This window comes from Pristiophorus japonicus, chromosome 15 (assembly GCF_044704955.1).
Source record: "Pristiophorus japonicus isolate sPriJap1 chromosome 15, sPriJap1.hap1, whole genome shotgun sequence".
Taxonomy (NCBI): Eukaryota; Metazoa; Chordata; class Chondrichthyes; family Pristiophoridae; genus Pristiophorus; species Pristiophorus japonicus.
Window position 1 is genome coordinate 125542421 of NC_091991.1, and position 25779 is coordinate 125568199.

General features: G+C 44.2%; 2 protein-coding genes across 2 annotated transcripts in view; one reads left to right on the plus strand and one right to left on the minus strand.

Moving 5' to 3' along the window:
* The window catches only part of dnase1 (deoxyribonuclease I), a 37781-nt gene extending 23252 nt beyond the window's left edge, over positions 1-14529 (plus strand). Inside the window, exons 7-8 of the mRNA XM_070856709.1 lie at positions 9882-9978; positions 14377-14529. Of these exons, the coding sequence (XP_070712810.1) occupies positions 9882-9978; positions 14377-14430 (151 nt within the window). The 3' untranslated portion in view covers positions 14431-14529. The remainder of the gene's footprint in view (positions 1-9881; positions 9979-14376) is intronic.
* Positions 14530-19124: 4595 nt separating this feature from the next.
* The window catches only part of eci1 (enoyl-CoA delta isomerase 1), a 29770-nt gene continuing 23115 nt past the window's right edge, over positions 19125-25779 (minus strand). The window contains exon 7 of the mRNA XM_070900899.1: positions 19125-20813. Coding sequence (XP_070757000.1) covers positions 20647-20813 — 167 coding nt within the window. The 3' untranslated portion in view covers positions 19125-20646. The remainder of the gene's footprint in view (positions 20814-25779) is intronic.

Sequence of the window (25779 nt, forward strand, 5' to 3'; positions counted from 1 at the left end):
CCTGAGCCCCACTTTGTCCAGACGATGGAGGACGACTTCAAAATTGTTCAGATGTTCAGCAGTGTCGCGACCTGTGACCAGAATGTCATCTTGAAATGCAACAGTTCTAGGAATGGACTTCAGTAGACTCTCCATATTCCTCTGAAATATGGCTGCAGCCGAACGAATTCCAAAAGGACACCTATTGTAGACAAACGGTCCTTTTATGGGTGTTGATGCAAGTGAGTTTCTTCGTAGTGCCAACAAGCTCCTGTGTCATATAGGCCGATATCAGATTTAGTTTAGTGAACGACATTCCACCAGCTAGCATGGCAGACAGGTCATCAGCTTTCGGTAACGGATACTGATCCTGTTTCAAAAATCAGTTAATCGTAACCTTGTAGTCTCCACAAATCCTGACCGTGCCATCACTCTTTAACACAGGAACAATAGGACTGGCCCACTCGTTAAACTTGACCGGTGATATGACCCCTTCACGTTGGAGTCTGTCAAGCTCAATTCCAACCTTCTCCCTCATCAAAGGAATGGCTTTATGATAGACAGGCCTTGCATCAGAGTCCAGGTGAATCTGCACCTTGGCTCCAGTAAAATTGCCAATGCCCGGTTCAAACAAAGAAGGAAACTTCTTCAACACTTGAGCACACAAAGTGTCATCCACCGAGGACAACGCTTTGATATCATTCCAGTTCCACTTGATTTTCTCAAGCCACTTCCTGCCGAACAGCGTTGGACCACTACCTGGGATGATCCATAACGGTAGATCTTGAACCACACCATCATATGACACCTTGACTACTGCACTGCCAATCACCGGTATGAGTTCCTTAGTGTAAGTACGCAACTTGGCATTGACTGGACTCAGCTTAGGCTTCACAGCCTCAGTGTCCCACAGCTTGTCGAATGTCCTTTGGTTCATTATCGACTGACTTGCACTCGTGTCCAGCTCCATTGGTACAGGCATGCATTCAGCTTCACATTACCAATTATCGGCTGGCTATTTGCCAAGAACAAATACAGCCCATACACTTCTTCCTTGGGTTGTGTATCCAGGCCATTACTAGACTGGTCATCATCAACAATGTGATGAGCAGCAGCGCGTTTGCTCAGTTGTGGGCACATTCTCTGAAGATGCCCCACTTTCGAACAGCCATTACAGGAGTATTGTTTAAACCGACACTGATGAGGCTGTTGATTGCCCCCACAATGCCAACAGGGTGAAGTCAGATTCGTACAAGTTGGCGGACTCTGAGCAGCTACAGGTTTCACATACGCAGTCGATAATTTGAGGCAGCTCTGCCAGACGACACAATCTTCTTTACAGTACCTGCCGTGGAGCTCCGACTCTTCGATGATATCTGCTTCAAATTATCATCAGCCGTTATGCATGCCTGGGAGTCGCGATGGCCTTTCTCAAGTCCAGCTTCTCTTCTGCCAATAACTTCCGGAGAATCACATCATGGTTAATGCCTATCACGAAGAAATCTCGCAGCATGTCTTCCAACATGTTCCCGAACTTACACGGCTCAGCAAGACGTCGTAGGTTGGTGACAAGTCCCGTCACATCCTGGCCCTCAGCGTGAACAAACGTATAGAAGCAATAGCATGCGATGATGATCCCCTCTTTTGGCTTAAGATGGTCACACACCAAAGCACACAAATCCTCATAATCTTTGTCCATTGGACGTAAAGGCGGGAGAAGGTTCTTCATGAGGCCGTAAATTTTCGGACCACAGGCAGTGAGGAAAACCGCCCTGCACCACTTCATCAGCCTCTCCGTCCATTTTGTTGGCCATGAAATACTGATCCAGACCGTCGCTAAAATCCACCCAATCCTTGCCCTCCACAAGTTTCTCCAAAATTCCAATAGTGCCCATTATACATGTGAAGGTTCTTGTGTCATTACATTTGGCGATGAGGTAACTTAAGAGTCTTGTTACTGTAAACTGCCTCAGGTGTAAACTTGATGCAACTTTATTCACGCCCAGAGTATCCGCGTGACATAGTACCCGCGCTTATATACCAGTGATCGCGCACACGCACATACAGCCTGATGACCTCTGACAGTGGCACCCTCTCATGTCTGATGACCCAAATCATCAATACATAACAGCCCTTGAGAAGGTGATGGTGAGCCATTGTAGGCCATGTGGTAAAGATACTCCTACAGTGCTTTAGGTGGGAAGTTCCAATATTTTGACCCGGGGCGATGAAGGAATGGCAGTATATTTCCAAGTCAAGATGGTGTGTGATTTGGAGGGGAAATTGGAGGTGATGGTGTTCCCATGCATCTGCTGCCCTTGTCCTTCTAGGTGGTAGAGGTCACGGGTTTGGAAGGTGCTGCCGAAGAAGCCTTGGTGAGATGCTGCAGTGCATCTTGTAGATGGTACACACTGTAGCCACGGTGCACCGGTGGTGGGGGAAGTAAATGCTTAATGTGCTTTATGGGGTGCCAATCAAGCTGGCTGCTTTGTCCTGGATTGTGTCAAGCTTCTTGAGTGTTGTTGAAGCTGCACTCATCCTGGGAAGTGGAGAGTATCCATCACACTCTTAGCTTGTGCCTTGTAGATGGTGGAAAGGCTTTGGGGATTCAGGAGATGAGACACTCACTGCAGAATACCCAGCCTCTGACCTGCTTTTCTGCCACAGTATTTATGTGGCTGGTCCAGTTAAGTTTCTGGTCAATGGTGACCCCAGGCTGTTGATGGTGGGGGATTCGGTGATGGTAATGCCATTGAATGTCGAGGGTGCGCTGGTAACATTCTCGCTTGTTGTAAATGGTCATTGCCTGGCACTTGTGTGGCGCAAATGTTACTTGCCACTTATCAACCCAAGCCTGAATGTTGCCCAGGTCTTGCTGCATGTGGACATGGACTGCTTCATTAAGGAGTTGTGAATGGAAATGAACATTGTGAACAACGCCATCAGCAAACATCCCTACTTCTGACCTTATGATGGAGGGAAGGTCATTGATGAATCGGCTGAAAATTGATTGGGCCTCAGAAATTGCCCTGAGGAACTCCTGCAGCAATGTCCTGGGGCTGAGATGATTGACCTCCAACAACTACAAACACCTTCCTTTGTGTTAGGTATGACTCCAGCCAGTGGAGAGTTTTCCCTTTGATTCTCATTGACATCAATTTTACCAGGGCTCCTTGATGCCACACTCGGTCAAATACTGCCTGATGTCAAGGGCAGTCACTCTCACCTCACTTCTGGAATTAGATTCTTATGTCCATGTTTGTACCAAGGCTGTAATGAGGTTTGGAGCCAAGTGGTCCTGGCGGAACCCAAACTGAGCATCGCGTTTGATAGCACTGTCGACGACACCTTCCATCACTTTGCTGATGATTGAGAATAGACTGATAGGGTGGTAATTAGCCGGATTGGACTTGTCCTGTTTTTTTGGACAGGACATATATGGACAGTATTTCACATTTTCAGGTGGATGCCAGTATTGTAGCTGTACTGGAACAGCTTGGCTAGAAGTGCGGCTAGTTCTGAATCACAAGTCTTCAGTACGACAGCTGGGATGTTGTTGGGGCCCACAGCCTTTGCTGTATCCAGTACATTCAGCCATTTCTTGATATCACGTGGAGTGAATCGAAATGGCTGAAGACTGGCTTCTGTGATGGTGCGGACCTCCAGGAGGAGGCCGAGATGGATCATCCACTCGGCACTTCTGGTTGAATATGGTCGTGAACTCTTCAACCTTATCTTTTGCACTCACGTGCTGGGCTCTGCCATCATTGAGAATGGGGATATTCATGGAGCCACCTCCTCCCGTTAGTTGTTTAATTGTCCACCATTCACGACTGGATGTGGCAGGACTGCAGAGCTTTGATTTGATCCATTGGTTGTGGGATCACTTAACTGTCTACAGCATTTTGCTTCTACTGTTTAGCATGCATACAGTCCTGTGTTGCAGCTTCACTAGTCTAGCACCTAAGTTTTAGATATGCCTGGTGTTGCTCCTGGCATGCTCTTCAGCACTTCTCATTGAACCAGGGTTGGGCACCTGGCTTGATGGTAATGGTAGAGTGAGAAATACCAGGAGGTTACAGATTGGGATGGAATATGTTGTGTATCTATAAAGCATGCACTCCCATGTTCCGCCACCAGGGAGTCCCAGCATCCCTTGGGAGCACTGTATATAAGCCGGCCCCTAAGGCCTGTTCCTCACTCTGGAGTGGCTTAATAAAGACTGAGGTCACTGTTACTTTAACCTCCCTGTGTGCAGTCTCATCTGTGTTAGGAACACAATAACTGGCGACGAGTATACGAATCCAACGCAAAGATGCAGCAAACTGTGGGCATCCTGGAGAAGTTCTCAGAGGGTGAGGACAGGGAAGCCTATGTTGAACGGCTAGACCAGTACTTTGTAGCCAACGAGCTGGACGGAGAAGGAAGCGCTGCAAAAAGGAGAGCGGTCCTCCTCACGGTCTGCGGGGCACCGACCTACAGCCTCATGAAGAATCTTCTGGCTCCAGTGAAACCCACAGATAAGTCATATGACGAGCTGTGTACACTGGTTCGGGAGCATCTTAACCCAAGGGAGGGCGTGCTGATGGCGAGGTATCGGTTCTACACGTGCCAGCGATCTTAAGGTCAGGAAGTGGCGAGCTAAGTCGCCGAGCTAAGGCGACTTGCAGGACACTGAGTTTGATGGCTACCTGGAGCAGATGCTCAGAGACTTTTTTGTACTGGGCATTGGTCACGAGACCATCCTACGAAAACTTTTGACTGTAGAGACACTGACCCTCAGTAAGGCCATTGCGATAGCGCAGGCATTTATGTCTACCAGTGATAACACCAAACAAATCTCTCAGCACGCAAGTGCTAGCAATGTTCATCAATTAACTGGAACTGTATTTGCGAGCAGAAATGTACAGGGCAGAAACCACGAGTCTGCAACTGCCAACAGGCCTCAGGTGACCCAGATGATTGAGTCGGCAACAAAGGATGAATGCAAGGCAATTCACACCTTGTTGGCGTTGTGGAGGCTTCCATTCAGCCTATTCATGCCGCTTCAAAGGGTATGTTTGCAAGAGCTGTGGAATAATGGGGCACCTCCAACGAGCTTGCAGACAAGCTGCAAGCTCTGCAAAACCTGCTAACCACCACGTGGCAGAGGAAGATCGGCCCATGGTGGATCAAAGCAATTTCGAGCCTCAGAGAGAGGAGGCAGATGCTGAAGTACACTGGGTGCACACATTTTCGACGAAATGTCCACCTACAATGCTAAATGGAAAATTGAATGGCCTACCCATAACCATGGAACTGGACACTGGCGCTAGCCAATCTATCATGAGTAAAAAGATGTTTGAGAGACTGTGGTGCAACAAGGCACTCAAACCAGCCCTGAGCCCCATCCACACGAAACTGAGAATGTACACCAAAGAGATCATTACTGTCCTGGGCAGCGCCATGGTCAAGGTCACCTACGAGGGCACGGTGCACGAACTGCCACTCTGGATTGTTCTGGGCAATGGCCCCACCCTGCTTAGAAGGAACTGGCTGGGCAAAATTCACTGGAACTGGGATGACATCCGAGCGCTATCACATGTCGATGAGGCCTCATGTACCCAGGTTCTTAACAAATTTCCTTCCCTTTTTGAGCCAGGCATTGGAAACTTTTCCGGGGTGAAGGTGCGGATCCACTTGGTCCCAGACGCATGACCCATTCACCACAAGGCGCGAGCGGTACCTCACATGATGAGGGAGAGAATGGAAATCGAGCTGGACAGGCTGCAACGTGAGGGCATCATCTCCCCAGTGGAATTCAGCGAGTGGGCCAGCCCGATTGTTCCAGTACTCAAAAGTGATGGCATGGTCAGGATTTGCGGCGATTATAAAGTAACTATTAATCGTTTCTCGCTACAGGACCAATACCCGCTACCTAAGGCAGACGACCTATTTGCGACGCTGGCAGGAGGCAAGACGTTCACCAAGCTCGACCTGACTTCGGCCTACATGATGCAGGAGCTGGAGGAATCTTCGAAGGGCCTCACCTGCATCAACACGCACAAGGGACTGTTCATCTACAACAGATGTTCGTTTGGAATTCGGTCGGCTGCAGCGATCTTCCAGAGAAACATGGCGAGCCTACTCCAGTCCCATACCCAGTTCTCACCTTTGCGCAATAACACATGTAGGGGCTCTAAGAGGGTGCTTAGCCCCGGTAGGAAGTTACCAAAATAGTTGAGGAGTCCCAGGAACAACCGCACGGTGGTTTTTCAGGACAACATATTGGTCACGGGTCGGGACACCGTCGAGCACCTACAAAACCTGGCGGAGGTCCTCCAGCGACTGAATCGCGTAGGGCTGTGGCTGAAGAGGTCGAAATGCGTCTTCATTGGAACAGAAGTGGAGTTTTTGGGGAGAAAGATCGTGGCGGACAGCATTCGGCCCACAGTCGCCAAGACAGAGGCTATCAGGAACGCGCCCAGGCCACACAACGTCATGGATATGCGGTTGTTCCTGGGACTCAACTATTTTGGTAACTTCCTACCGGGGTTAAGCACCCTCTTAGAGCCCCTACATGTGTTATTGCACAAAGGTGAGAACTGGGTATGGGGGAAAAAAAACCAAGTAATTGCTTTTGAGAAAGCCAGAAACATTTTATGCTCCAACAAGCTGCTTGTATTGTATAACCCGTGTAAAAGACTTGTGCTAGCATGTGATGCGTTGTTATACGGAGTTGGGTGTGTATTACAACAAGCCAATGTTGCAGGGAAGTTGCAACCTGTCGCCTATGCCTACAGGAGCTTGTCTAAGGCCGAGAAGGCCTACAGCATGATTGAGAAAGAGGCATTAGCGTGTGTGTTCGGGGTAAAGAAAATGCATCAGTACCTGTTTGGCCTCAAATTTGAGCTGGAAACCGATCACAAGCCCCTCATATCCCTGTTCGCTGAAAACAAGGGAATACTAATGCCTCAGCCCGCATACAAAGGTGGGCACTCGCGTTATCAGCGTATAACTATACCACCTGCCACAGGCCAGGCACCAAGAACTGTGCGGATGCTCTCAATCGGCTACCATTGCCCACCACGGGGGTGTAAATGGCGCAGCCTGCAAACTTGTTGATGGTGCCGCAGCCCGCAGACTTGTTGATGGTCATGGAAGCGTTTGAAAATGATAAATCACTGTCACGGCCCACCAGATTAGGACTTGGACCAGCCAAGATCCTCTGCTATCTCTAGTAAAAAAACTGTACTGCATGGGAGCTGGGCCAGCATCCCCATTGAAATGCAAGAGCTAATCAAGCCGTTCCAGTGGCGAAAGGACAAGCTGTTCATTTAGGCAGACTGCCTGTTGTGGGGTAACTGCGTAGTGCTACCCAAAAAGGGCAGGGAGACGTTCATCTCGGATCTCCACAGCATACACCCGGGTATAGTAATGAAAGCGATAGCCAGATCCCATGTGTGGTGGCCTGTATCGACTCTGACTTAGAGTCTTGTGTAGGGCAATGCAGCATGTGTGCTCAGTTGAGCAACGCGCCCAGAGAGGCACCACTAAGTTTGTGGTCATGACCCTTCAGACCATGGTCGATGATCCATGTCGACTATGCGGGCCCGTTTCTCGGTAAAATGTTCCTGGTGGTGGTGGATCCTTTTTCAAAATGGATTGAATGTGAAATAATGTCGGGAAGCACCGCCACCGGCACTATTGAAAGCCTGAGGGCCATGTTTGCCACCCATGGCCTGCCTGACATACTGGTCAGTGACAACGGGCCCTGTTTCACCAGTGCCGAATTTAAAGAATTCATGACCTGCAATGGGATCAAACATGTCACCTCGGCCCCGTTTAAACCAGCCTCCAACTGGCAGGCAGAGCAGGCAGTACAAACAATTAAACAGAGCCTTAAACGAGTCACAGAAGGCTCACTCCAAACCCGCCTGTCCTGAGTACTGCTCAGCTACCGCACAAGACCCCACTTGCTCACAGGGGTGCCCCCGGCTGAGCTACTCATGAAAAGGGCACTTAAAAACAGACTGTTGCTGGTTCACCCCAAATTGCATGATCAGGTAGAGAGCCGGCAGCAGCAAACACGATGGTCGCGCCACTGTGTCGCGGGAAATTGATCTGAATGACCCTGTGTATGTGCTAAACTATGGACATGGTCCCAAGTGGATCATGGGCATGGTGATAGCTAAAGAAGGGAGTAGCGTGTTTGTAGTCAAACTAGACAATGGACAAATTTGCAGAAAGCACCTGGACCAAACGAGGCTGCGGTTCACAGACTGCCCTGAACAACCCACAGCAGACTCCTTTTTCGAGCCCACAACACACACCCAAAGGATCAACGACACCACCCCGGACCAGGAAATCAAACCCATCACGCCCAACAGCTCAGCAAGGCCAGGCTCACCCAGCAGCCGTGCAGGGCCAACAACACGCCAGCTCAACGAGGGCACAGCCAACGCACCAGAACAGACATTTGTACCGAGGCGGTCCAACAGGGAAACAAAGGCTCCCGATCGCCTCACCTGGTAAATAGTTTTCACTTTGACTTTGGGGGCGGAGTGATGTTGTGTATCTGTAAAGCATGCACTCCCATGTTCCGCCACCAGGGAGCGCATCCCCTTAAGTCCCAAGGGATCCCAGCATCCCTTGGGAGCACTGTATATAAGCTGGCCCCTTAAGGCCTGTTCCTCACTCTGGAGTGGCTTAATAAAGACTGAGGTCACTGTTACTTTAACCTCCCTGTGTGCAGTCTCATCTGTGTTCGGAACACAATTCTGCTGCTGCTGATGGCCCACATCGGCTCGTGGACGCCCAGTTTTGAACTGCTAGATCTGTTCTGAAGGACTGTGCAGTGGTCATTCTGACCATTATTGTCATGGAAAGATGCATCTGCGACAGGTAGATTGCTGAGGACGAGGTCAAGTAGGCTTTTCCTTCGTGTTAGTCTGCAACAGGTGGTGAGAGGACTATGTCTGGCAACTAAGTCCCCTCAGGACTTGGCCAGCTCGGTCAATAGAGGTGCTACTGAGCCACTCTTGGTGATGGACAGTGAAGTCCCCCACCCAGAGTACATTCTGTGCCCTTGCTACCTTCAGTGCTTCTTCCAAGTGGTGTTCAACATGGAGGAGTACTGTTTCATCAGCTGAGGGAGAGCGGTAGATGGTAATCAGCAGGAGGTTTCTTTGCCTATGCTTGACCTGAAGCCAAGAGACCTCATGGGGTCAATGTTGAGGACTCCCAGGAACACTCCCTCCCAACTGTATACCACTGTGCCACAACTTCTGATGGGTCTGTCCTGTCAGTTGGACAGGACATACCCAGGGATAGTGATGGAAGAGTCTGGGACATTGGCTGAAATGTATGATTCTGTGAGTATGACTATGTCAGGCTGTTGCTTGACTGGTCTGCCTGACAGCTCTCCCAATTTTGGCACTAGTCCGCAGATGTTAGTGAGGAGGACTTTGCAGGGTCGACTGGGCTGGGTGTCGGATGGTCGTCCAGTTTTATTCTTATTATTGCTTTTCGTAGTGGTTTTGTATAACTGAGCAGTTTGCTAGACCTTTTCAGAGAGCAGTTAAGAGTCAAGCACATTGCTGTAGGTCTGGAGTCAGATATAGGTCAGACCAGGTAAGGACAGCAGCTTTCCTTCCCTAAAAGACATTAGTGAATCAGATGGGTTTTTACAACAATCTGGTAGTTTCATGGTCACCATTACTGATTTATTTAATTAACTTAATTTAAATTCTCCAGCTGCCGTGATGACATTTGAACTCACATCTCCAGATCATTAGTCCAGGCCACTGGATTACGAGTCCAGTAACATAACCACTATGCTATCTAATAAGCCAGGCATATTAAGTAAATGTTGTGATATTTATTTCCTTCATGTAATGGATGTATTTTCTCTCCCACTACAGAATCATAGTTGTTGGCTCAGAAATGAAAAATGCTGTAATTGAGGGATCAGCTGCTATTTATAATTTCAGTAAAGCTTTCAATCTCAATGATAAAATGGTAAGTTTAGATTTAAGAACTTGAATTAAAAATACATCAGAAACTATGCTTAATTTGGTTACGGCAGTTTATAGCAGAATTATATCTATAGAACAGGTTCTTTCAGGGTATTCGCTATGCTCACCATAACGATTCTGCATTTAGTTGACTGCTTTGACCATTTGGTGCAAATGCTTTACGTAGTGGTCAGTGTGTTCAATATTTTCAAAAGATTTTGCAACATTTAATGAAACATTTCTAAACTATTGTTTCTACAGATGAAGCTTACTTATTGGGATATTTGTGAACATAAAATCACCCATTTACTCAGCTGCCTAGATAGATAGATTTTGGGAATAAAGGGATATGGAGATCAGGCGGGAAAGTTGAGGCCGATAATCAGCCACGATCTAAATGAATGGCGGAGCAGGCTCGAGGGGCCCTATGGCCGACTCCTCCTCCTATTTCTTATGCCTAATAGAGACAAAAGCATCGCAAATAGCTTTCAATGAGTGAAAGTAGTAAAAAAAAAATAATGCTGGAGAAACTAATGGGACTGAAGGCCGATAAATCCCCAGGGCCTGATGATCTGCATCCCAGAGTACTAAAAGAAGTAGCCATGGAAATAGTGGATGCATTGGTTGTCATCTTCCAAAATTCTATAGATTATGGAACAGTTCCTACAGATTGGAGGGTGGCAAATGTAACCCCACTATTTAAAAAAGGAGGGAGAGAGAAAACAGGGAACTACAGACAGGTTAGCCTCATCAGTAATAAGGAAAATGCTAGAGTCTATTACAAAGAATGTGATAACGGCATTCTTAGATAATATCAACTGGATTAGACAAAAGTCATCATGGATTTATGAAAGGAGAATCATGTTTGACAAACGTACTGGAGTTTTTTTGAGGATGTAACTGATAGAATAGATAAGGGAGAACCAGTGGATGTAGTGTATTTGGATTTTCAGAAGTCCCACATAAGAGGTTCGTGTGCAAAATTAAAGCACATTGGATTGGGGGTAATTACTGGCATAGCTTGAAAATTGGTTAACTGACAGGAAACAGAGTAGGAATAAACGGGTCTTTTTCAGGGTGGCAGGCAGTTACTAGTGGAGTACCACAGGGATCAGTGCTTGGGGCCCCAGCTATTCACAATATATAGAAATGAGTTGGATGAGGGAACCAAATGTAATATTTCCAAGTTTGCTGACGACACAAAACTAGGTGGGATTGAGTTGTGAGGAGGATGCAAAGACGCTGCAAGGCGATTTAGATAGGTTGAGTGGGCAAACACGTGGCAGATGCAGTATAACGTGGATAAATGTAAAGTTATCCACTTTGGTAGGAAAAACATAAGAACACAGTATTATTTAAATGGTGATGGCTTGGGAAGTCTCTATGTACAAAGGGACCTGGGTGTCCTTGTACACCCATCATTGAAAGCAAACATGCAGGTGCAGCAAGCAGCTAGCAGCTAGGAAGGAAAATGGTATGTTGGCCTTCATTGCAAGAGGATTTGAGTACAGGAGCAAGGATGTCTTACTACAGTTATACAGGGCCTTGGTGAGACTGCACCTGGAGTATTGTGTGCAGTTTTGGTCTCCTTACCCAAGAAAGGATATACTTGCCATAGAGGGAGTGCAGCGAAGGTTCACCAGACTGATTCCTGAGATGGCAGGACTGCAGTATGAGGAGAGATTGGGTTGATTAGGTCTGTATTCACTAGAGTTTAGAAGAATGAAAGGGGATCTCACTGAAACATATAAAATTCTGATTGGGTTGGATGGACTGGATGCGGGGAGGATGTTTCCCTTGGCTGGGAAGTCGAGAACTAGGGGTCACAGTCTCAGGATACGAGGTAGGAAATTTAGGACCGAGATGAGGAGAAATTTTTTCACAGAGGGTGGTGAACCTGTGGAATTCTCTACCACAAAAGGCTGTGGAGGAGGTCAAGTCACTGAATATATTTAAGAAGGAGATAGATTTCGAGACACAAAAGGCATCAAAGGGTATGGAGAAAAAGCAGGAATATAAGAACATAAGAATTAGGAACAGGAGTAGTCCATCTAGCCACTCGAGCCTGCTCCGCCATTCAACAAGGTCATGGCTGATCTGGCCGTGAACTCAGCTTCACTTACCTGCCCGCTCCCCATAACCCTTAATTCCCTTATTGGTTAAAAATCTATCTATCTGTGATTTGAATACATTCAATGAGCTAGCCTCAACTGCTTCCCTGGGCAGAGAATTCCACAGATTCACAACTCTCTGGGAGAAGAAATTCCTTCTCAACTCGGTTTTAAATTGGCTCCCCCCGTATTTTGAGGCTGTGCCCCCTAGTTCTAGTCTCCCCGACCAGTGGAAACAACCTCTCTGCCTCTATCTTGTCTATCCCTTTCATTATTTTAAATGTTTCTATAAGATCACCCCTCATCCTTCTGAACTCCAACGAGCAAAGACCCAGTCTACTCAATCTATCATCATAAGGTAACCCCCTCATCTCCGGAATCAGCCTAGTGAATCGTCTCTGTACCCCCTCCAAAGCTAGCATATCCTTCCTTAAGTAAGGTGACCAAAACTGCACGCAGTACTCCAGGTGCAGCCTCACCAATACCCTGTACAGTTGCAGCAGGACCTCCCTGCTTTTGTACTCCATCCCTCTCGCAATGAAGGCCAACATTCCATTCGCCTTCCTGATTACCTGCTGCACCTGCAAATTAACTTTTTGGGATTCATGCACAAGGACCCCCAGGTCCCTCTGCACCACAGCATGTTGTAATTTCTCCCCATTCAAATAATATTCCATTTTACTGTTTTTTTTCCCAAGGTGGATGACCTCACATTTTCCAACATTGTATTCCATCTGCCAAACCTCAGCCCATTAGCTTAACCTATCTAAATCTCTTTGCAGCCTCTCTGTGTCCTCTACACAACCCACTTTCCCACTAATCTTTGTGTCATCTGCAAATTTTGTTACACTACTCTGTCCCCTCTTCCAGGTCATCTATGTATATTGTAAACAGTTGTGGTCCCAGCACCGATCCCTGTGGCACACCACAAACCACCGATTTCCAACCTGAAAAGACCCATTTATCCCGACTCTCTGCTTTCTGTTAGCCAGCCAATTCTCTATCCATGCTAATACATTTCCTCTGTTCTGCGTACCTTTATCTTCTGCAGTAACCTTTTGTGTGGCACCTTATCGAATGCCTTTTGGAAATCTAAATACACCACATCCATCGGTACACCTCTAGCCACCATGCTCGTGATATCCTCAAAGAATTCCAGTAAATTAGTTGAACATAATTTCCCCTTCATGAATCCATGTTGCGTCTGCTTGATTGCACTATTCCTATCTAGATGTCCCGCTATTTCTTCCTTAATGATAGCTTCAAACATTTTCCCCACTACAGATGTTAAACTAACCGGCCTATAGTTACCTGCCTTTTGTCTGCCCTCTTTTTTAAACAGAGGTGTTACATTAACTGCTTTCCAATCGGATGGTACCTCCCCAGAGTCCAGAGAATTTTGGTAGATTATAACGAATGCATCTGCTATAACTTCCGCCATCTCTTTTAATACCCTGGGATGCATTTCATCAGGACCAGGGGACTTGTCTACCTCGAGATCCATTAGCCTGTCCAGCACTACCCCCCTAGTGATAGTGATTGTCTCAAGGTCCTCCCTTCCCACATTCCCGTGACCAGCAATTTTTGGCATGGTTTTTGTGTCTTCCACTGTGAAGACCGAAGCAAAATAATTGTTTAAGGTCTCAGCCATTTCCACATTTCCCATTATTAAATCCCCCTTCTCATCTTCTAAGGGACCAACATTTACTTCAGTCATTCCTTTCCGTTTTATATTTCGGTAAAAGCTTTTACTATCTGTTTTTATGTCTTGCGCAATATTGAGATATAGTATTGAGATAGAGGATCAGCCATGATCACATTGAATGGCGGTGCAGGCTCGAAGGGCCGAATGGCCTACTATGCTCCTATTTTCTGTGTTAATACTTTGGAATATATTGGTATTTGAGAAAATATCCTTTCCATTAACCATGACCTCATTGTCTAGTGCCTCGGGAGATCTGGTTAGAGAGCATGCTTAACCCCCATTTCGTAGGCCTAACGTAACTGCCAGCTTTGACTGAGAGTTGACCTCAGTTTCTCTCTAAAGCAAGCTTCACCAGTAAAAGTTATTAAATGAAAAATTCCCTTACGGTACAGTGAAGTGTTTTATCTCAAGGCAATGGAACGGCAATATCAGGGAAATCTGCCTTACCTTGAAAAGGCCGTACAAAGTGAGCATATAGTTAAACAGAAATCTGCAGCTCTCCCCACTCCGCCTCCAAGTGAAGGGGGCCAGTGGATAGACAGCTAAGCGAGAGCAGAAATGGAAACAATGTGTTCTTTCTTTACAGACCCGTGCAGTTAGCGACCATTACCCAGTCGAGGTACGTCTTCGTGCTGCATAAAGAAGTCACTGAATCTACGACCTCAGCATTGATTAAAACCAACTTAAATTGGCATGATATTTTATAACATACATAAATAAAGTCAAAAATACCATATAAGCTACAGAGTGTTTTCTGCTGACTTCACAAGGCACCACATGCAATTGTTTCTCTATGTACTGCCATTTTATAATTACTGGCGTCATTTTTTTTATTATTAGGTGGTGCACTGTCACTTGGAATTTGCCAGTGAAATCCTTCTAGAAATGTAAGATTATAGAAAGTCACTGTCATATCTGTGTTTAGAATAAGAATTTCCCCAGAACTGGACATTGTCCTAAGATTTAGTCAAAAAAGTGAAGCACACTATTCACAATACCTTTCGAGCCTATTTCTTACACACACACCAGTTTACCTTGGCAGTGGGTCAGTGGGTATCACTCTCACCTGAGTCAGGAGGTTGTGGGTTCATAGTCCCACTCTAGAGACTTGAACACAAAAATCTAGGATGACAGTGCAGTACTGAGGGAGAGCTGCACTGTTGAAGCTGCTGTCTTTCGGATGAGACATTAAACTGAAGCCCTGTCTGCTCTCTCGGGTGGATGTAAAAGATCACGTGGCACCATTGTGAAGAAGAGCAGGGGAGTTATCGCTGGTATCTCTCAATCAACATCAGTAAAAAAACAGATTATCTGGTCATTATCACATTGCTGTTGGTGAGACTATGCTGTGCGCAAATTGCCTGCTGCATTTTCTACATTACAACAGTGACTACACTTCAAAATTACTTCATTAACTGTAAAGTGCTTTAGGAATCCTGAGGCTGTGAAAAGTGCTATATAAATGCAAACCATTCTTTCTTTTTCATCGTGGACACTAGCCCATCCATTTAATCTCCTGAAAAGTTCTGTAATAATCCTTTGATCTCACCGGGTAACAAAACCCCAGAATATTCATCCATCCTCCCTTCCCTGATAATCAGGCTTCACTCCGCAGACATTCAGCTCAACCGTGCCGCACACGAAGCATTGAGTATTTCATCATGAGTTCATAATTATCACTACAGCCTTTGAATCTATTCTCCAAAATGTAATATGCAGCTGCTTTTTGAAGAAGTACATTGATAACAATATCTACTGTTTTTACAAGCAATGTGTTTTACACATCGAATACTCCTAGGAGGGAAAACAATCTTCTCATATCTGAACTTTCTTGATCATTTAAAATCTGTGTCTAATTCAGGACTCACGCTGCAAGTCAAATAACCTGTTTACATTTATATCACGACCTGAATCATCTGATTCTTTGCTCAAATATAACAGGATCAGCTCCGCAAGTCTTGTCACAGCTTATAGCCTTAATTTACAGAATTATCCAAGTTGCCCAATTCTGATGGCCCTCAAACGCTTTTGAGAGCTCAGAAAACTGCACGATATTCTCGATGTGGTCTCTCCAGCAAGATGCAATGACTCAAAGGCCATTGAGATATATCCAATTATTTAATTCGCTTTGTTGATTGACGAGAACTCTTAGCAAACACCTGTGCCTAAAATACTTAGCGTAGTGCACTCTTCACGGTGGGTAAAGATCCCAGCTTTCAGCAGTATCATTCTCTGTGGGTAATCTATAGAGTACTGAAAGCCTCATATTTCTCAAGTTAAAAGTTTATATTCCCTGGAGACTTTAAAACTTTGTAAAGCATGAACCTTGAAATCTTCTTTTGAGGTAAATTTGAAAGTAAAATTATGTTCCAGGGCTTATTTTTTGAGAGACAGTGTGTGAATGAGTGAGTGAGGAGAGGCAGACACAGTATGTGAGGGAAGGAGAGAGGCATAGTATGCGAGTGAGGCAGAAAAACAGAGAGTGCGCAAGCATATAGGTGACCAGATATAACGAAAGACATATACAAACGGAAATGAGAAACACCTGCTGATCTGCAAATCTCCCTCACCAACACCAATTAACCTTGTACTGAGCTGAGGATTTACATCAATTGAGACTTTCTTACCTTAAAGGGACATGGCACATTAAACACAACTGCACCTCAGAAACAGAATACTACTTCATGGATTACTTGAGCTTAATGCTTCAGCTATTGTAAAACAGTGTACAATATGACTTACTGAAGCAATGGCATGGGAGACCAAGTAGTCTATATTAAAATCTATCTGATGTTCTTGATCTCTTCAGCTTAATTTTTCCAGATCTTTTTGAATGATTGACGCTTCTCTTATACTCATCACCTGGCCACATAACTTCAGCAAATTTTAAAATGTAACAGAACAGATCTCTGTGTATCTCTGCTGATCAGTGCCTCCCAGATTTTTTTTCCATTTACCCTGTACTATCATAAGAACTTAAGAAATAGGAGCAGGAGTAGGCCATTCAGCCCCTCAAGTCTGCTCTGCTTTCCTGCCCATTCCCCATAACCCTCGACTACCCTGTAGTTCAAGAATCTGTCTATCTCAGCCTTGAATATATTCAATGACTCAGCTTCCACAGCTCTCTGGGGCAGAGAATTCCAAAGATTCACAACCCTCAGAGAAGAAATTCCTCATCTCCGTCTTAAATGGTGGACCCCTTATCCTGAAACTATGTTCCCTAGTTCTAGATTCCCCCACAAGGGGAAACTTCCTCTCTGTATTTACCTTGTCGAGCCCCCTCAGAATCTTATGTTTCAATAAGATCGCCTTTCATTCTTCTAAACTCCAATGAGTATAGGCCCAACCTTTCTTCATTAGACAATCCCTTCATCTCAGGAATCAATCAGCTTCCATTTCCTACTGCCACAGCAGCTATCAATCCAACTACCCAATTTGTGACTAATTTCAGGAGCTTTACAGCCGTAGGGCCCTAATTTTGCAGTGGGTACGTCAGCGACTCTCAGAGTTCGCCGTCATAGCACCTTTGAAATCCACCGCCAGTTTGGGATTTCCAAATGCAATTGCACATGCGCTAAATCCAGAACTTACGGTTTGTTTACATACGCGTTGTCAGGCCATTGAAAAGCTAATCGCTGGCGCAGAGTTGGGCTATTTGCCCACCAACTGGCCAGCAATTACTTCGGGAAATTTTACAGCTAGTGGAAACAGGCCCTGAGCGTAAGGCAGTATCCGAAATGGAAAAAAATGCTTTAAAAAAATTTGACATCCACCATTCAATATCATGGCTGATCATGCAACTTCAGTACGCTATTCCTGCTTTCTCTCCATACCCCTTGATCCCTTTAGCCGTAAGGGCCACATCTCACTCCCTTTTGAATATATCTAACGAACTGGCCTTAACAACTTTCTATGGTAGAGAATTCCACAGGTTCACAATTCTCTGAGTGAAGAAGTTTCTCCTCATCTCGGTCCTAAATGGCTTACCCCTTATCCTTAGACTGTGACCCCTGGTTCTGGACTTCCCCAACATCGGGAACATTCTTCCTGAATCTAACCTGTCCAGTCCCGTCAGAATTTTATATGTTACTATGAGATCCCCTCTCATTCTTCTAAATTCCAGTGAATATAAGCCTAGTCGATCCAGTCTTTCTTCATATGTCAGTCCTGCCTTACCAGGAATCAGTCTGGTGAACCTTCGCTGCACTCCCTCAATAGCAAGAATGTCCTTCCTCAGATTAGGAGACCAAAACTGTACATAATATTCAAGGTGTGGCCTCACCAAGGCCCTGTACAACAGCAATAAGACCTCACTGCTCCTATACTCAAATCCTCTCGCTATGAAGGCCAACATGTCATTTGCCTTCTTCACCGCCTGCTGTACCTGGATGCCAACTTTCAATGACTGATGTACCATGACACCCAGGTCTCGTTGCACCTCCCCTTTTCCTAATCTGTCACCATTCAGATAATATTCTGCCTTCCTGTTTTTGCCACCAAAGTGGATAACCTCACATTTATCCACATTATACTGCATCTGCCATGCATTTTGCCCACTCACCTAACCTGTCCAAGTCACCCTGCAGCCTCTTAGCATCCTCCTCACAGCTCACACTGCCACCCAGCTTAGTGTCATCTGCAAACTTGGTGAAAGAATGAGCCTGTTTCTGGCCTTTTAATATAGACGAACATAGTGTGATACATAGTATGTGAAGGCGGCTCACCACCACTTTCTTGAGGGCAATTAAGGATGGGTAATAAAGGCTGGCCTTGCCAGCAATACCATATCCCACGAATGAATACATTTAAAAAACTCAGCCCAGGGTCAAATAGGATGGCAACATTGTGAACGGTCTGGTTCAGCCTCAGACAGTTGCCAGAGGGATGGAGTCAATGGCTCGGGAACAGAGTTTGCAGCAAGGACTCGACAATGGCTTAAGTCTTCCCAATATTTAGTTGGAGGGAAGTAGCGTGACAAATCAGAGGCAGTGATCGATAGAGGAGGTGGTGGTGAGGTAGAGCTGGGTGTCATATGGAACCTGACCTGATGTCACCAAGGGGCAGCATGTGGATGAGAAATAGGAGGGGGCCAAGGATAGATCCTTGGGGGATGCCAGAGGTAACAGTGCGGGAGCGGGAAGAGAAGTCATTGCAGGTGATTCCCAACACTTACATCTAGATCATTAATATAGTAACAGTCCTAAGACCGATGCCTGTGAGACACCATTCATGACCGATCTCCAAGCAAATCCGAACCATCTACAACTACTTTCAGCCAGTTCATAATCAAGTATTGGAGATTACCACTAATACCTCACACTTTGATCCTGTATACTTGTTTAAATCAGGTTATATTCTTTATTTAGCCACTCTGGTCTACATATTGGAATTTTTCTCATAAGGATATATTTTCTTTCCACATTGCTTAAAATTTCAACTTCTTCTGTTTTATTTTCTATTACTGCTTCTCAATTAATATTCTTTAAAGCTCTTTTTTATAACGTTTTCTGCCCTAAAGTTATTATTTTTGACCGTAATGCAAAATCACACCCAGACTAAACTTTTTTTTTTACTACCAGGTTACTACTTAATCTAAGCTAATACAGTATCTACTTCACACACTGTCTGTAGTGGCAAACACTGACTTGCTCTATGAAAGCGTTAATCTTTTATCTCATCCTTCTCATTGTCCCGGACTACTTTATCTCTGATTACATGACAATTTCCTAAAGCCTCTCTAACTTGTTAAAACAGTTCATCTGCCTACATAGTTTGGGCTGTTTAAATCCCTCCATGGCTTCGCCCATCCTATCTTCTTTAACTCCACCAGCCCTGCAACTTCCATTCTTCTGATTCTGGCATCATGCATCCTCTGTTCCTTTTGTTCCATCATTGGCAGCTGTATTTTGAGCCACCTAGACCCCATATATGCTCTACAATTCTCTCCTTAAACCTCTCCACCTCCCTGTCCTCCTAATAAGACACTCTTTAAAACCCATCTCTTTGACCAAGCTTTGGCAATCATTGCTTCTTTGTCTCGGTGTCCATTTCTCCTCATGCCTTTGTGAATTAACTTGATGTTTTTCGACTTAAAGGTACAATATAAATATAAATGTAAATGAAAGCAATTGCTGCATACCACTTTGTCATCTAACTAGTTTCTACCCAGATTTCTTCTGCAAATCTCCCCTTCTGTTGTTACATCCATCTTCTGAACAGCTGTTATATCCTCTTACGAATCTACCACTGTATTAACATAATTCAAAAAGACAAAGTTTGTATAAAAATTAAAAGGGTCTTATTAGGAGGACATATTATAATTTATATTGTAGAATTGTTTCTGAATGTAGATCCAGATCACTGCAATTTGTTTTTTAAAGCAATTCATTTGAAAGACACTTTTTTTTTAAAAAGTTCTCCATAAAACAGATAGTATAGACAATATTTAGCTTTTCAACAAAACAAAAAAAAGTGTATGAAACCCAGACTAAATAAATAAAAAGCACATTTTGGAAATGTGTTTAAATGACTTCTTTTTTAAAAATACTCAGGCATTCAACAAGCAATTTACTATGCTTGATTAAATTACACAATCAACCCGACATCAGAATTAGGCACCTTCAGGTTTTATACCGCTGAGCGTTAGGATACAAATTGCATACATTTTGCAAAGCCATTTTGGAAAAGGATGTAAAAAAATTAGTGATAGAATTAGAGAATGAATATGCTAAACTTATTTGCAGTATTCAAATTGAAAGAAAAATGGGATTGTGAATTGTTCGGAGAATCCTAGGAATTACTGTCCATCAAGTCATGTACACAGGTTTATTAGTACCCTGTTTAAGAACACAGGTCCTCAGCTTTTTCTTTCTTTTAGCATCTCCATGTACAGTTGGAGCGACTTCTGAATGGAATCTTTGCTGATGAAATTAACAACATTTTGTATATCTGATTCCCTGTGAGTCAGAAGTCGATCGAGTGTCGGCTTTCTCATCATGGACTTGGTAATCTGCCGAGCATGATCTGCAAAGCAAAGTCAATCATTAACAAAAGTATGGTAACAGATCTGCAAGACAAAACTTAACTGCAATTAATATAATATAAACACAGAAAAAGCATATCACTGCAATTGATGTAAACACTTTTTTACATTTTTATTAAAAATTGAAGAAAAGCATTTTCTTGCCAACTTGCCATGTCATGCCAAGTCAAATATTGAACCGTGGCATTTTTCTCTTATGATTGTATTCAAGTTGGGCACATTCAGTGAATTGACCCAATTTTGAGCACACAGTAGATCTTTAGAAGAACCTGCTACTTTACAACCAGACAGACAGCAAGTTACAAAATGATACACAAAAGAACTTAGTACTCCAACAGCACACAGCTCATAAAGGACAGCCCAATTGTAAAAGCATGCTGATATACTGGCTCATTGGAGTACCTACGCATGATGCCATTGAAATGACACAACTTCAATCTCCCACGTTGCTGATCTCAGTTCCACTATGGCAGAGAGGTGCCAAGCAAAAGCCAGAATCATGGAGAGTTTGCCCCAGAGCTGTGGCTGACACAGAACGCTAGCTGCAGAGACTGGGATAGCAGGCTGCAGGAAGCATGTAGCATGGAAAGTAAGAGAAGGATTCATGACCTCAGCAAAATTCTGCAACTACCTTTACAACAAGCACTTTACTACACCTGTGGACAGTTTTGGTCACAAACAGTAATCTGAATGTCACTAACAAAAATGATCACCTAAATATTTCCAAAGTGATAGACATTAACTCGCACAACAGCCGCACATGCAAATTTGCTGTGACTTTGAGTACATTACATAAAGAACTGCCTGAATGGGCTAACAGGCTGAAGTACGATTTTGGCCAATTTAGGACATAGGGGATTGGATGCAGAAACACAGAAGGAAAGAGCAGAAAAAAGGAAATAATGACTAAGTATTGTCCGTTTTAGTTTCAATTATATGCTCGAGTTCAAACATTGCCTCATCTTGCTAGTGAGTATAGAAACAGGAAGATATTGCAGGTAAATGCGTGCGTGGCTGGAGATGTGGTGCAGGAGGAAGGGTTTCAGAGGGAAGGGGAATTGGGATCGGTTCTGGGGGAAGGGTCACCTGTACAAGATGGAGGAGTTGCACCTGCACAAAGCTGGGACCAATGTTCTCGTTGAGAGGTTAACTAGTACTATTGGGGAGGGTTTAAACTAATTTTGCATGGGGAGGGGAATCAGAAAGGAGCAGAAATGAGATCAGAGGACAGAAAGATATAAACAGTAACATTTGAATATCCCAGAAATTGCAGGGACCAGATTGAGCAAAATAGCAAAAGCACCAAAGGAGGTATTAAATTGTATGTATGTCAATGTTCATAAGAACATAAGAAATAGGAGCAGGAGAAGGCCATACGGCCCCTCGAGCCTGCTCCACCATTTAATATGATCATGGCTGATCTGATCATGGACCAGGTCCACTTCTCTACCCGCTCTCCATCACCCCTTATCCCCTTATCGTTTAAGAAACTGTCTATCTCCGTCTTAAATTTATTCAATGTCCCACCTTCCACAGCTCTCTGAGGCAGTGAATTCCACAGATTTACAACCTTCAGAGAAGAAATTTCTCCTCACCTCAGTTTTAAATGGGCGGCCCCTTATTCTAAGATTATGCCCTCTAGTTCTCGTCTCCCCCATCAGTGGAAACATCCTCTCGGCATCCATCTTGTCGAGCCCCCTCATAATCCTAGACGTTTCGATAAGATCACCTCTCATTCTTCTGAATTCCAATGAGTAGAGGCCCAACCTACTCAACCTTTCCTCATAAGTCAACCCCCTCATCTCTGGAATCAACCTTTTGAACCTTCTCTGAACTGCCTCCAAAGCAAGTGTATCCTTTCATAAATATGGAAACCAAAACTGCACACGGGGGGGGGGGGGGGGGCGTGGCAGTATTGATTAAGGATGATGTTACAGTTCGAAATAAAAAGGATATACTAGGTGGTTCTAGGACTGAATCTATTTGGCTTGGATTGAGGAACAGAGGGGGATCTGTTACTTTTGGGAGTTTTTAAAAAAAAAAATCGAGTTCCAAACAATGATGGAGATAGATGAGCAAATTTGTCGGCAAACATCAAAAGCATGCAACAAAAATAGAGTAGCAATATTAGAAGACTTTATTTCCTAATATAGTTTGGGAAACACATAAAGCGAAGGATAGGGAAGGAGAGTCATTCCTGATTTGTGTGCAGAACTATCTTGATCAATCAGTCTCCAGTCCAACAAGGAAGGAAGACGTGTTGGATCTGGTTCTGGGAAATGAAGTAGAGCAAGTGGAGTGTGTTATAATCGGAGATCATCCAGCCAACAGTTACCGCAACATAATTCGGTTTAAAGTAATTTCAAAGATAAAAATGCTCAACTGGGGAAGAGCTAAACTGGGAAGAACTAATTTCAGTGATTCAAGAAGGGACCTAGCATGGGTAGATTGGAAAAGCAGGGTAAAGCAGTAATGGAGCAAATCAGGGAAGAGATAATTCAGGTACAAACTAGGCACATTCCTTTGAAGGGAAAAGGTCGAACATCCAAAGCTAATGCGCCCTGGATGACAAAGGAAATAAAACTTAAAACAAAACTGCAAAAGGATGCTTATGACAGATGTCAGGAGCAAAATTCAGTTAATAACTAGGAAGATTATGGAAAGTACAGGATGGAATTGAAAAAGTTAATACAAGAGGCAAGGAGAGGTTACAAGAACCCTAAAATATCTTATAAACATCAAAAGTGTAAGCGGTAAGCTAAGGGAAAAAGTTGGGTCTATTAAGGACCCAAAGAGAAATATTAATGTGGAGGCAGAGGATATGGCTATAGTATTAAATGAGTACTTGGTGTCCATATACACAAATCCTTAAAGGTGGCAAGGCAAGTTATTAAGGTGGTTCGAAAAGCATATGGGTTACTTGGGTTTATAAATAAAGGAATAGAATAAAGAGATCATTACTTTATAAATCACTGGTTAGGCTTCAGCTGGAGTATTGTGGACAATTCTGGGTACAACACTCAGGAAACATATTGTAAGAGCTTCTACAAGTATGTCAAAAGGAACAGAGTAACAAAAGTAAGCATTGGTCCCTTAGAGGCGGAGACAGAAGAAATTAAATTGAGGAATAAGGAAATGGCAGAGACTTTAAACAAATATTTTGCATCTGTCTTCACGGTAGAAGACAAAAAAAGCACATCAAAAATAGTGGGGGGGGGGGGGGGGGGAGGGAAATCAAGAAGATAATAAGTGTGAGGAACTGAAAGTAATTACTATCAGTAGAGAAAAAGTACTAGTGAAACTAATGGGACTAAAATCCAACAAATCCCCTGGATCTGATGGTCCACATCCAAGAATTCTAAAAGAGGTGGCTGCAGAGATAGTGGATGCATTGATTGTGATGTTCCAAAATTCCCTAGGCTCTAGAACTGTCCCAGTGGATTGGAAGGTAGCAAATGTAACCCCGCTATTCAAGAAAGAAGGGAGAGAGAAAGAAAATGGGGAACTACAAACCAGTTAGCCCGACATCAGTCGTTGGGAAAATGCTAGTATTCATTATCAAGGAAGTGGTAACAGGGCACTTAGAAAATCATAATATGATTAGGCAGAGTCAACATGGTTTTATGAAAGGGAAATCGTGTTTGACAAATTTATTAAAGTTTTTTTTGAGGATGTAACTAGCAGGGTTGATAAAGGGGATCCAGTGGATGTAGTATATTTGGATTTCCAAAAGGCATTCAGTAAGTTGCCACATAAAAGGTTGCTATGCAAGATAAGGGTTCATGGGGTTGGGGTTAATATATTAGCATGGATAGCAGATTGATTAACGGACAGAAAACAGAGAGTAGGGATAAATGGGTCATTTTTAGGTTGGCAGGCTGTGGCTAGTGGGGTGCTGCAAGGATCAGTGCTTGGGCCTCAGCTATTTACAATCTATAATAAAGACTTAGATGAAGGGACCAAGTGCAATGTATCCAAGTTTTCTGGCGATACAAAGCTCGGTGGGAAAGTAAGTTGTGAGCAGGACACAAAGCGGGGAAATGTGAGGTTATTCACTTTGGTAGGAAGAATAGAAAAAGAGAATATTTTTTAAAGGGTGAGAAACTATTAAATGTTGGTGTTCAGAGAGATTTAGGTGCCCTCGTACAGGGAGCACAGAAAGTTAGTATGCAGGTATAGCAAGCAATTAGGAAGGCAAATGGCATGTTGGCCTTTATTGCAAGGGGGTTGGAGTACAAGAGTAAGGAAGTCCTGCTACAATTGTACAGGGCTTTGGTGAGACCACACCTGGAGGACTGTGCACAGTTTTAGTCTCCTTATCTGAGGAAGGACATATTTGCCTTAGAGACGGTGAAACAAAGGTTCACTAGATTTATTCCTGGGTTGAGAGGGCTGTCCTACGAGGAGAGATTGAGTAGACTGGGCCTATATTTTCTGGAGTTTAGAAGAATGAGAGGTGATCTCATTGAAACATAAGATTCTGAGGGGGATTTACAGGGTAGAAGCTGAGAGGTTGTTTCCCCTTGGCTGGAGAGTTTAGAACTGGGGGATAGAGTCTCAGGATACAAAGTCAGCCATTTAAGACAGAGATGAGGAGGAATTTCTTCACTCAAGAGGGTTGTGAATCTTTGGAATTCTCTACCCTAAAGTGCTGTGGATGCTGAGTCATTGAGTATATTCAAGGCTGAGATAGACAGTTTTTTTAGACTCTAGGGGAATCAAGGGATATGGGGATCGGGCGAGAAAGTGGAGTTGAGGTTGAAGATCAGCCATAATCTTATTGAATGGCAGAGTAGGCGCGAAGGGACGTATGGTCTACTCCTGCTCCTAATTCTTATGTTATGAGAAATTGGAAGTCACAACTGCTCTCCTTGGCACTGAGAAGGTTAAGAAGTGACCAAATAGAGGTTTTCAAGATTGTGAGAGATTTTGATGGGTTAGATAGAG